This window comes from Acanthopagrus latus, chromosome 19 (genome assembly GCF_904848185.1).
Source record: "Acanthopagrus latus isolate v.2019 chromosome 19, fAcaLat1.1, whole genome shotgun sequence".
In the NCBI taxonomy this organism is placed as follows: Eukaryota; Metazoa; Chordata; class Actinopteri; order Spariformes; family Sparidae; genus Acanthopagrus; species Acanthopagrus latus.
The window spans coordinates 23,484,266-23,497,729 of NC_051057.1; the positions used below are offsets into that span (position 1 = coordinate 23,484,266).

At 45.6% G+C, this 13,464-nt stretch overlaps 2 protein-coding genes across 4 annotated transcripts in view; both read right to left on the minus strand.

Annotated features, from left to right (window-relative positions):
• LOC119009057 (NACHT, LRR and PYD domains-containing protein 14-like) overlaps positions 1–13,464 on the minus strand; it is a 308,098-nt gene that overhangs the window by 88,149 nt on the left and 206,485 nt on the right. The window lies entirely within an intron of this gene.
• LOC119009049 (sodium channel protein type 4 subunit alpha-like) overlaps positions 1–13,464 on the minus strand; it is a 159,284-nt gene that overhangs the window by 33,209 nt on the left and 112,611 nt on the right. For 2 of the 3 annotated variants that reach the window (XM_037079963.1, XM_037079964.1), the window contains exons 20-23: positions 11,765–11,905; positions 11,542–11,662; positions 10,764–10,945; positions 784–907 (exon numbers count right to left, since the gene is read on the minus strand). In XM_037079963.1, the coding sequence (XP_036935858.1) occupies positions 784–907; positions 10,764–10,945; positions 11,542–11,662; positions 11,765–11,905 (568 nt within the window). The remainder of the gene's footprint in view (positions 1–783; positions 908–10,763; positions 10,946–11,541; positions 11,663–11,764; positions 11,906–13,464) is intronic. The other variant, XM_037079965.1, reaches the window with a different exon arrangement.

Genomic DNA, 13,464 nt, shown 5'->3' on the forward strand with positions numbered 1-13,464 from the left:
CATGCTAGCGGTGCTGAAACGGTTCTAAGACAAATCTCTGCGAAACCGGCTGCGTCAGGAAGGAAACGAGGTGTTTGCGTTTCACCCGGGTTAGTGTGAACAGGATCATTAATCTCATTATGAGAGTATTGGGGCGAGCCGGTGGTGGGCTGGGCTGTGTGTGAAACTGAGTCGTTACAACCTCGAAACATTCACAGATGAAAGATATCGATCTGTCAAATCACTGCAATTATATATGTTACACAACTTTTACGACCTCAGCAGATTTTAACGCTGTTTTTTCACCCAAATAAAGAACAAATCTGTTCATGGAATAAAGTCACATGGAGGCGGATGTGCTGAGTAGAAACTTATGAATGATTTAAGATTCGCTTTCACTCGCTTTTATAAACATTTAACATGGTTTCAAAATGTTCAAAGAATAAGAAAAGACCAGAAACACTGTGTTATGCTGGATGAAAATGTAAATTCGATGCATTTCAAGAGTAAGGCAACAAATCCTTACAGCAGTGACGATGTTCAACCTTCTCCCTGATGAACGACCTGAACCTTTCAGCAATATTGTGGTTAATTATTAGCAAATTGATCCAGCTGCACTTTTCTTTCACAGATTTTCACTGTGAAAAATGAAGATGATATTTTGTGTTTCAGCGGGAAATCGAATCCGACCTCAGCTGTGATCGCTCTCTGCGACTCAGTTACCTCAAAGGACCGTCCATGTTGATCCAGAGTGTCCAGAACTGTTCTGTGTGTGTGTGTGTGTGTGTGTGTGTGTGCGCTGACCCTCTGGGAAGCAGTTGTCCGGGTCCATGGCCTCTTCAGCCATCTCTGAGTACTCGTCCTCTTCCTCTCCAGGCTTCCTCAGGTCCACCGTGCTGCCCTCTGATAGGCTGATGTCGTCTTTCTGCTGAGTGACACAGACAGAAACAAACCAATCAGAACCGCTGACGACCGACGGACCGACGTCCGATCAATCTGAGGAAATATCTGATCTACATCCACCCTGAACAGACTGTGACTGTCTTAATGTTGTGAAGAACAACAGAAAACACGTTAATCTCAACATGCTGCACTCTGATTGGTTAATAAAATAATTGTTGATAGTCTCACCAGACTTCCTGACTCCAGATTGTGTATTAAGGGCTGATTAACAAACAGAAGACCAGGTGAGATCAGTGTTCATGTTGAGGTGGTTCATGTCCATCAGTTTGAGGAGTGTTTAAGCTGTAGTGTGAGTATCAGTCCACGTGTTGTTGTACGTATTATGTGAATAAAGTGTCGTCTGTGCTTGTGTCATCATCAGCATCATTTTGCTGCATTCAGGCCTGAATGAGTCAGATTTCACGTTACGTAACCGGCAGGAGTCCTGGCTGAGAAATCAGAGCGCCGTCACCTCCAGACCTTCGCTCCCAGCGCCAAGAAAACTGCCGTCTGTTCACTTTGACTCTGAGATCTGGACAAAACCAGGCGTCAGGAAATCCCCCCTCATCCCCCCCCCCCCATCCCGGGCGCTTTCAAAGGTCCCTGTTTGCTAAGCATCATGGGAGTTTAACTTTACAAAGGGACGAGGGAGATGGAGGGATAGGAGACAGGCTTTCTGCTGAGGGCTGAGGAGGGAAATCTGGCAAGTTTTGTTGAATGTCTGGACAAAGACACAGCAGGTGTGTGTGTGTGTGTGTGTGTGTGTGTGTGTGTGTGTGTGTGTGTGTGTGTGGACAGGTGAACCAACTACCTGAGTCAACAGCTAACTCATGAATACATTCAGAGTCTGGGAACAGAGAGAGGCCGCTGTGACGAATGCCAGCCTTGGACACACACACCAACACACACACACACACACACACACAACCCAACACACACACACACACACAAAGGTGAAGCCAAAAGGACCTGAATACACACCTAATCTCTGACACACACTTACACGTGAAAAGGAATGCACACAAAAACTGGATAACGTCTCACACACACACACACACACACACACACACACACACACACACACACACACACACACACACACACACACACACACACACACACACACACACACACACACACACACACACACACACGCGCGGCAGCCTCGAGCTGAAGCCTCCTGACAGTTGACGTCCATAATGAGGGTTTAAATGTATTTCTATTCATAAGCTGTTTCTATTGTGCGGCTGGAGACGAGCTGCAGGCAGAAACACATTCAGGGCCTGTTGAGTAATAAATCACATGTAATCACGACTGTTAGAAAAGCAAAAGAATCGGACTTAAAGATCCGTTAAAGGAGCAATCTGATGTTTTCTCTCCTCTAGTCAGAAACAAGTATCAGCGTTGACTCTGAAAACTGGATCGATCTGTTAAACGCCGGCTGAGCTCACAGCTGCCGCGGCGACGGCAGGTTCTTCATCCAGTCATCGTTAGAGTGAAGCTCGCCGTGTCGCGCACTTCGTCTCAGAAGGTTTTTGTGCCAACGAGCGCAGAAATAAGTCGTATTTTATCTTCGGGATGGACGGAGAGCAAGAAAACGAGGAGAGGAAGAAGAGACGGATGGACGCAGACATGCAGAGCTGCTAAAACTGTTGAGACGAGATCTCGAAGAAAATCACCAAGAAACAGAACGACAACAGCTGGAAGATTCTGTTGTTTATTCAGTGAGTTATTTGGGTTCGTACAAGGTGGAAGTAACTAATTAAAACTACTCAGATTCCTGTAAAATCACTGTTTTGTTTCCGTGTTCTCTCTCCTGTGGTTATGATCTGTGATCTGACAGGAAACACGTGGAAATGTTCTTGTTTTTTCACTTTACTAGTTTTCCTTTCAAAAAATCAGGATTAAAAACTTTTTTTTTCTAATGAGAATAAAAAACATTTTCATGTTGGTGGGAAAAATAAAGAAACTGTGAGAAAGATAACGACTGAATTTTGACTTCACGGTTAGTGAGGATGAATGTTTGACAGCAGCTTGATTTGTTTTTGTCATTTCTGTATCTTAAACGAGCTCCTTTCTCCACAGAAACACAAAGTTCTGCCGGTTTGTGGACTCGACTGGACTGCAGCTTTAACTCTACAGTTTGTGTTGCAGGGCAGAAAACAGGAGGCCGTTTTGATGTCGACTAATTCAGAGGAATCAAAGCGGAGCCGGGCGTCCGTCTCCGTCCACCTGCAGACACACCTGTCCGTCTGTTAGCCGGGTGCTGAACCCTGCAGGAGTCAGAGGGCGGCAGGGAGAGACTGTGGAGGCGTGAGGAGCGCCGCGGGTCGCAGGAGGCTTTACAAGCTGCCATTCCAGGGCAACACACACACACACACACACACACACACACACACACACACACACACAGCAGCTGCAGACAGAGTACACCTGGTGCTGAACAGTCACAAACACACCAGCTCTGTGTTTATCGCTGCAGTCACGGCTGCTTTTACACCTTTAAGGGTTTCGGGGCAGAAGTGAATCCTGGGTAATTATTTCCTCTGACTTACGGCCTCATGTCAGCAGCGGGAGCCTCGTCCTGACCTCACAAGAACCTGTTCCTGACCCGCTGATTAACAGGTTTGGGTCCAGGCTGAGTCCTGTTAACCTGGAGAGTTGATTGTCTTTGTCACTGTGACAGGTGGCGTCAGGCATTCAAAATGGCGGAGGGAGGAGGAGGAAGCCAGACGGATACACAGAATATTTTGTTTTGCAAGACAAGAACCAGTGCTGATGAAAACCCTCTGACGTGTTCACAGACGAGGTTCATTAATGTTTGTTTGGGACGTTTACTTGTGTTTCCTGGAGGTGTTGAACCCTTGAGGAGGTTTAAGAAAAGTCGCCGTCATACAGATATAAAAAAAGATTTATCTGTAAATTCAAAAGTCAGAATCCAGCCGTTGGTACGTAACGTGTGGACTTATGGACTCTTATTTCATTGAAAAATATCCTTTTTACTCGTGTGAGGACAAAACAGTTTGACAGATTTTCCTTCTCTGTTGATGTTCTGTCGTTCGCCTCCTTCAGACCAACATGTATTAACGACAAAGTTATTGGCCTGATTGTTTCTTGCTTAAAGTAAAAATAAACCCTAAAAAAAATGATAACATTGTAATTTGATGATTAATTTAATGAGTGTCATCAGCCTGTCCGTCTGTCTGCAGCTTCAGCTCGGCCTCAGTGTGAATATATGAACGACCGACACTGTAAACACTCGGCGTGACCTTTGACCTCCAGCAGCTGATTCCTGCTTTATGAGACGGTAAAACCACATTCTGTGATTTACGACGCCGTTAAAGCGCAGGACGGCTGTTTAATCATTACATAACCAAACACGGGGTCCATTAAAACAGAGTGCCGGAGCAGCTTAACAGCTTCTATTTACAGTCAGCTGTTTGTGTACCCAAAATAAATTACGTACAACGGACCTGCAGCGAGAGCCGAGACGGGCCGACAGATAAGACGAGGTGAAGAGAGAGAGAAAATACAGCTGGGGGAGGAAACAGGAGGGTTAGCGCTGTTAGCATCACTGTTAGCATCGCTGGATCCAGGTCCAGTTTGGAGCCATGATGTTGTTTCATGAAGCTCGTGTTGTATAAAACCACGGGTTCTGTCAGATCTTCAGGAATCAGCTCGGGTCAGAACCAAACAGTTTCCACACACATGTGCTGACTGGGCCACTTCCTGTCGACCCAGCAGGGGGTACCTGGTGGAAATACGCTTCCTCAGAGCAGAACTGTCGAAGCATCGTCACTACAGCCACGTCAGTTTGACCTTTTCTATAAGTTCTTCAAAATAAAAGCCGTCTTGTTATTTAGTCAATTAAAAGCTTTTATTATGAAGCAGCAACATCAGGAAATGTTTCACCAACACGACACGACGCGATGAAACAGCTAACGTTGATATTTTCACCTCTTATTTATCTGACTAACTCATCATCTCATCTGTTATTTTCTCCTCTATATTTTAACATCAGTCTTTAACTATGTGCTGTTTTACTGCTCTGAAAATGTTCTTTCTCACTTTGTCTTTATTACCTAATTTTTCTTTTTTTATCGAATGTTTGTTGTCGTTCTAAGTGATTAGATTAGATTTTATTTTGTTTTGAACGATGCTGTACACACACATTTACCCTCCGTGGAGTAAAACTTCTGCATTGAACATGAATACACTAAAACCTGTGCGCGACACAATACTGTTAAAGGGGCACTGCGTAGTTTTAATAGAGAGAAATTTAAATAAACGAGCTGTTCTCAGAGGAAAATAACATCCAGAAGACTGTGTGAAGCTGGAAAGGTGGCAGGGTCCGCCACATATAAACACAGTAAAACAGTATGAAGTGTGCTGTCTGTTTGTTGAAGATCTTTCTCTGCTCATTAAAACTACAGAGTGCACAAAAAGACTTAACAAGCAGGACGTTTGGTCTGAAACATCTGAAAACACGTCGGTGACGGACGGAGCTATAAATACTGCCGGCTCAGACTGGATGTGTCGTGTTGGACGACCATCGTGTCCTCTGGAAGGCAAAACAAACACAGATCACTGACATGTAACCTGAGACGGACCAGCTCGCTGCCATACAACCTCTACCTCGCTCGTCCACCGTCTCTCTCTCTCCATGTCCACTGCTGTCCTCCTGTTGTCTGTCCTCCAAAGACTCAGAGACCTTCACTCCTTCCTTCCTTCCTTCCTTCTCTGCAGTTATTCGTTCTTTTCAGACTCTGAAGGAGTTTTTAGTCACCAACTGCCCGGCTGGGAGACACTTTCTGTCCCCTGCTGTTACAGACTGCACAAGCTGCGATGCTTCAGTGAAGATGAACGACTGAATATCTGGAGACTTTATCGGCTCTAATTCTGCTGAAAAACACCAAACTTCCCCGTGACCTTCCTGCTCCTGCACAAACACACTTCAATGATATATGGCTGCATTTACATTAAGTGTTAAAGCCACAGACAGAAGCGACTCTGTGTCGGTGTTACGAGACTAAAGTCCGGCTCAGCTAAGATCGAGATCAGGCAGATCTGCACTAATCCAGCAGTTTGACGCTGTATTTACCTCGACAGAGTGATTTCTGGAGCGAGCGGACGATCAGGGGAGTCGGGTCGGGTTTCCTGACGACACTTGGGTTTCTGTCCTGTGTGTCAAAGTCGGATCCTTCTCAGGTTAACGTCAGTAAGCGACGTGATTAAACACACTGAAGTAATCCTCCTTTCCCACTGGTCAAACATCCCACTTAAACCCGCTAACATGAGGCGTTTGTGTGCTATAGGAATGTGTAAACTCAGCACTAACACCCGCTTTTTAACACCTCGGCTCGGATCAAAATGTTCGGCCCGGTGAACATTCTGCCACGTGAAGTTATCAACATATAAAACCAAAATATTTTCTTCTCTGTGACTGTTTCACATTGTAGTCTCAGTCTAAATGTCATAATAAGCTTTATTTTGAAAGTCTCACTGGATGTTGCACAGGCCTACACGTGGAAAACTGTAGGTTACGAGGTCAGGAGACGTTCTTCTTCTTTAAACATCACGGCAGCGTCATAAAATAAAAAAGAGTTCCAGGAGTGAAAAATGAATACACGCCTCCGAGTGCAGGATGAGTCATCGCTGAGTCACATTTTTAACTATTTTCAAGGAAGTTACAAACTCTGAAATAGCATTAAAAATACATGCAAGGCAGCTTTTTTGTTTGAATAGGTGATATTAGGAGTAATATTTCATATGATGTCTTCATCACTGATGAAGCTGCAGGATCTGACGAGCGTTAACGAAGTGTTAACGAGCCGCAAAGCACGAGGAACTCAGAATCAACTCAGAATCAACTCAGAATCAATATTTCTTTTAACAATCCTGACTGAGAAAGTATGAATCTGCTTCTGACATGAAGAAGTTGCCGTTGAGCCAGGCACCAGTCTGAGCCTGAGGTCGTGTCGGGCCGCTCAGAATGAGAGCGCTGTAGCTGAACCAGAACCAGAACCTGCTGCTGACTGACCCTGTTCAGACATCAGCAGCACCTTCCTGCTGCTGGTACATTATTTAACTGCCTTTCTGGGTCACGCGCCGGCAAAAACACATATTGTTTGAAATAATAAAAAATAATTTCACTTTTATGTTGCTGAGCCAGCGAAGAGCCTCGCTGAAGAAAACAACGTCCGCGTGAATAATTTAAACGTCTAAATATGACGTGTTTCACAAAAAACTAAGTGGCCACGTCCGTTAGCGACAGAGGAAAACACCCGACAGTTAATGTGACGGCCGGTCGGCTGTTAGTCGGAGTCAGGATCTTGTTCTTGTTTGTACAGACGACCACAGTTGGAGTCAGACCAGCGGATCATTTGAAGGACGCCTGCAGACATTTACAGATAAACAAAAAAACTTCTCACAGGAAGTCGGATCATCTCCGTCAGCCAGCGAGGCGACCAGAACAAGTGTTTTAATCCAAACTGAGATGTTTTCTAACCTCGACCAGGAGGTTTTATGTCTAAACAACAGAAATTTACTCTGGTGATGATGGTTTAATCTGCAGTAACTGTGTTTGTTACTGCACCAGCTGCTTATATAAATGATTTCTTGTCAACTATCCACCAAATTCACTTTTTCTGTGAAGCCGGAATGTTATTTTATTTTCCACAGCGACTGGGTCAAATTGTCCCGGAGGTTCAGGGGGAGTTCACAAACACTGACTGTTACTCGGCAGAGTTCACTTCACAGTTTCCAAACGTCCACAGCGAGCTGGGAGGAGAACCAGAGGGGAGAGGGAGGTGAAATGAGAAAAAACCGGAGAGAGAATTAAAGGCCGGCGACGAGGAAGGTGAACAACATGAGGACGCAGATAAAAACACGGGTCAACACGAGCCTCCACGGTTCTGTATCCTCTGTCCAACGTTCAAGTCAATTAAGAGCACGAGAAACAGAGTAAGTGAGATGTTACAGAGGGAGAGCACACACACACACACACACACACACACACACACACACACACACACACACACACACACACACACACACACACACACACACACACACACACACACCCTGAAAACAAAGCTTGATGCTAAAGAGTTGTGAAGGCAGTGATGCTCTCTGACTCCCCCTCTCTCTCTGTGGTCCTGATCCTCCCATCTCTCTCTCTGTCTCTCTCTCTCACACACACACATACACACACACACACACACACACACACACACACACTCTATCTGATTTGTCAACAGACGTTTTGGGCAGAAAATATGCTCTTGAGTTTTGTTCTATTTACGCTGCCCTTTCACATTAGGTCACTGTGTACTCGTATGTGTGTGTGTGTGTGTGTGTGTGTGTGTGTGTGTGTGTGTGTGTGTGTGTGTGTGTGTGTGTGTGTGTGTTGTAGCTCCCACTGCATTTGCATGTTTTACCTCGTGGCTAACTAGCCACTACACCGTGCAAACACACAGACGGTCTGCAGCTCAAACACAACAGAACAGATCAGCTTGTTTGTTCCACTTCACATTCACAGGTTATTATTATTATTATTATTATTATTATTATTATTATTATTATTATTATTATGTTTAATATGTTTGGTTGTTTGTTGCTTCAAGGTGTGTCTCTAACTACAGACACAGACAGACAGTCTCCCTGTCGGCTGATTATCCGAGAATCTGCCATTAATTCCTTTAAACCCTTCACAATAAAAGTCCTGTGTCATTTTGTCATTCCGACACTTTTATTATGAAACAGCAGAATGAGGAAATGATGGTTTTCAGCCACACGACTCCTGAAGCAGCTGCATGAAGCTAACTTTTTAGCTAACCAGCAAACAAGGTGACAAAATGTAGAGAGTCCGACAGCACCGGGACTCGTTACGGTACCGTGATAAACCATCCTGCTTTTAAACCATCACAAATGTCTTGGTTGGTGTTTAACTAACTGTTTTCTAACTGTTCTCTCCTGTTCATCAGATCAGGACACTTTTAATTCATCTTGTGACACCTCGGGGGGTCTCGACCCACGGGTCAGAACCACTGTGAGAGAGAGACACCGAGAGAGAGAGAGAGAGCAGGTGCACAACATGATTAAAGAGGAGAGGTGATGATGAACTGAGTCAGCACAGGTGTGTACGTACGCGCACACACACACACACACACACACACACACACACATACACACACACACAGCACGACACAAATCTGTCATTTCATGTTAGACACAAAGAGAAGAGGAAACAACTAAACATCTCCTCTGCCTCCTCTTCTTCTGCTGCTGCCGCCTCCATACACAACACACCACAACACACACACACACACACACACACACACACACACACACACACACACACACACACACACACACAGAAAGACATTTTAGCTTGTTGAGTTTCGGGGAGACGATTTCGAAAAAAAATGTAACACAGGAACACACAAGGTGTCTGTGGCTCGGTTGGACTTTTGTCCTGTGAATAGATGGAGAGAGACAGGACACACACACACACACACACGCGCGCGCGCACACACACACGCGCGCACACACACACTCTAATAGACACCCTTTTAGTACAAACACATCACACAAGCAGCGTTGCAGAGTGAGAAAAATGCCGGACCATAATGCACTGCCTGAGGCCGCCAATTCTATCTGAGGGACCCTCTTACTGCGCGCGCGCGTGTGTGTGTGTGTGTGTGTGTGACCATTACAAAAACACTGTGTATATATATATATATATATATATATATATATAGAGAGAGAGAGAGAGAGAGAGAGAGTCTGTTTACATGGGCTGAAACATCCCCACATGAGTTCCTGATGAATAATATGAACAATATGAATCAGAATGTTATTAACTTTATTTATCATTAACTTTATGTGTTTATCTTTGTGTTGTGTTTGTTGTGTGAGGTCATTTTTGCTTCTTGTGATGCTGCGTTCAAGTAAACTCAGACAAATGAGACCTCGCAAACATAACAGACCATAAGAGAATTTCTTTGAATCAAAGAACGATTTTCAAACCGGTCATGACTCCTTCAGACAGATAAAACAACTTTCTCTGGAACAGTTCACTCATCCTCTCCTCCTCCTGAGGACATAAAGTCCTCCTCTCCTCCTCCTGAGGATATAAAGTCCTCCTCTCCTCCTCCTGATGATATAAAGTCCTCCTCTCCTCCTCCTGAGGATATAAAGTCCTCCTCTCCTCCTCCTGATATAAAGTCCTCCTCTCCTCCTCCTGATGATATAAAGTCCTCCTCTCCTCCTCCTGATATAAAGTCCTCCTCTCCTCCTCCTCCTGAGGATATAAAATCATCCTCTCCTCCTCCTCCTGAGGATATAAAATCCTCCTCTCCTCCTCCTGATGATATAAAGTCCTCCTCTCCTCCTCCTGAGGATATAAAATCCTCCTCTCCTCCTCCTGATGATATAAAATCGGGTCCCAAACTAATTTGAGAAGACGTTATTTAAAAAAACTTACATAAGCTGATATCTTCACTGCCAAACTACAAGTGTTGTCACAAATACCCAGTTCTGACAATATGATATAAATAATCCAGCACCTCTGAAATAACTCTTGTTTCACTGGTTCACCTTCAATAGAACAGAACAAGAAGCTGCAGTAACTGTTAGCCAGTTAGCTACAGTATGAATATAAGTTTTAATATCACTCCTCACCTGTGTGAGTGTAATTCACTGGACACAAAAGAGACCAAACACACACACAGTCGTTAGATGCTAACCTCAGGGGGACAAACAGCTGACTCAGACACACACCTGAGCTTGTTTGCGTCAGACACAGGTGCGTGTGTGTGTGTGTGTGATGTCCTCCCTACCTCCTCCCTCTCCTCCTCTTCCTCAGAGGCCTCGCTCTGCTCCTCCTCCCCCTCCTCCTCCTCCTCCTCCTCGGGGAACTCCACGTCCGACTCCCCGGGTGCGATGGGGACGCTGATGGTCAGGTTGGGGTTCGTCATGTAGCTGTCGTCCTCCGGCACCACGTACTTCTCCACGTGACGTCCTGGAACAGACAGGAGGACAGACAGGAGGACAGACAGGAAGACAGACAGGAGGACAGACAGGAGGATAGACAGGAAGACAGACAGGAGGATAGACAGGAGGACAGACAGGAAGACAGACAGGAGGACAGACAGGAGGACAGACAGGAAGACAGACAGGAGGACAGACAGGAGGATAGACAGAAAGACAGACAGGAGGACAGACAGGATAACAGATAGGAGGATAGACAGGAGGATAGACAGGAGGATAGACAGGAGGACAGACAGGAGGATAGACAGGAGGATAGACAGGAAGACAGACAGGAGGACAGACAGGAAGACAGACAGGAGGACAGACAGGAAGACAGACAGGAGGACAGACAGGTAAGAGAACATTTCTGCTGATTTTACTGGTTGTCTTTGAACACATCTCAAAGACTCCTGCTGGTGCGTTCAGGGAGGCTCAGAGCTGAAAATCAGACGTTCTGCCTTGTGACTAAAAACCTCAGATTTCCCACTGTCAGTGAATGCCTCTAACTGCAATAACAGACAAGAAGTTCCCAAGAATCTGAATCTGAATCTGAATCTGTGTGTGTGTGTGTGTGTGTGTGTGTGTTACCTATGACAGCTCCGTTGGCCTCTGTGTGGATGGTACTCAGCCGTTTGAGCTTCATCATGGCCTTCGCCTCCTTTCTCTTCTGGCGACGACGCTTCAGGTTCCCATTGAAGAAATCGACCACCTGCAGAGGAGAAGAGAGAACAGACACTGTGAGACAGGAAGAACCGGGAGCGTCTCACAGGTCCACAGTCAGGTGTACTGACTGCAGGACGGGATGTGTTACCTGCTGCCGGCACCAGGCCAGGCCTCTGGTGATCCTGTGGATGGCGATATGCAGGTTGTTCATCTCGCCGTCGTCGTCCGGAGCCGACAGGTTGTCAGAGCTGAAACTGCTGAGGAGCAGAGCCAGGAAGAGGTTCAACAGCTGCAGACAGACAGAGAGACAGACGGGGCGTCAGTTTGACTTTTAAGACATAAAAACTGTTTAACAGATGACATCACCAAGGTTCGAAAGCGGCCATGTTGAAGGAGGTGTTGTTGGATGCTGCTGTTCAGTCTTGCCTTTTTATAAAATGAGAATCAGCACCTGATCGCAACAGACCTCCAAACTTCATGTGGCCTTCAGATTAGCTCAAGAACAGTGTGTGGAGAGCTTCATGGAATGTGTTTCCATGGCCGAGCAGCTGCATCCAACATAGCCAGACATCAGCAAGTGCAATGCAAAGCTTCGGATGCAGTGATGTAAAGCTACTGGACTCCAGAGCAGTGGAGACGTTCTCTGAAATCCTCCCAGAAGAGTCGAAGCCGTTACAGCTGCAGATGGACCGACGTCATATTAAACCCTGTGGATTAAGAATGGGACGTCACTTCAGTTCACATGCGAGTCGAGGCAGGTGAGCGAATACTAACATCAGGTTGAAACTGGATCATCTGAATCCATCTGAGTATCTGTTGTAACTCTTTGTAGTTTGGATGGCTGACGATCAAACATGTTGTGTTGAGATGTTTCAGTCAGCAGGTGGAAACCTCGGCCTCACGGGGGCGCTGGAGGAAAAGGTCAGGTGATGGATCCGTCCAGCGGCGCTGAGCGGTGTCACGGTGTCCAGTGCAGGTTGATTATTCAGCGTGTGATGAATAATGCCTGAGACTCTTGTTAGCTGATCACTGAGTCGGAGTGCTGCTCTCAGCCAGATTGGCTTCTCTTTAACCACAGCTGAGTGTGTGTGACAGGCTCCCGCTCAGGTAGGTCAGGTGTGTCAGGTGTGTCAGGTGGATCGGGTGGCAGCTTCCTGTATGTGTGGTCTGATTACAGCTGGCTGCCCTCAGACCTGCTGCTTCTGCTTCTTGCTCAGAGGCACTTCAGCAGGACTCACTGTAGGCTGCTGTGACCGTCTTTAAATACGCCACTGAAACTGGAAACAAGTGTGTGAAGTGTGTGAAGTTTGTGTTCACCTGCAGAGAACAAACAGACCGTCCTGCGATGTGTCACAAACTCCACAGGGAACATTTAGTTTAATATCAGCCACTGTGAATAAAAATCAAACTGCTCTGAATAAATCTTGTTTCAGGTGAAGAAGCTTTATATCGATGCAGCGATTTGATCTGGAGAAAACTCATCATTTTGGACCCGACTCACATTTTTAAATTATCTAAATGTTTTTCAGGAGATTGAATCTTTTTACTCTGCACGTGTTCTTTAAAAATATAGATTTGTTGACATTAAAATGTTTCAATGGTTCGAAAATTACTCAAAATTAGTTTCACTCACAGACTTTAATTACAAGCTAAATAATGTGATGATATTCAGTTAGTCTGTCACACACACACACACACACACACACACACACACACACACACACACACACACACACACACACACACACACACACACACACACACACACACACACACACACACACACACACACAGCTGGTTTCTTGTTACATAACAGCTCAACTGGAACTGACAACTTCCCTGTTTCTG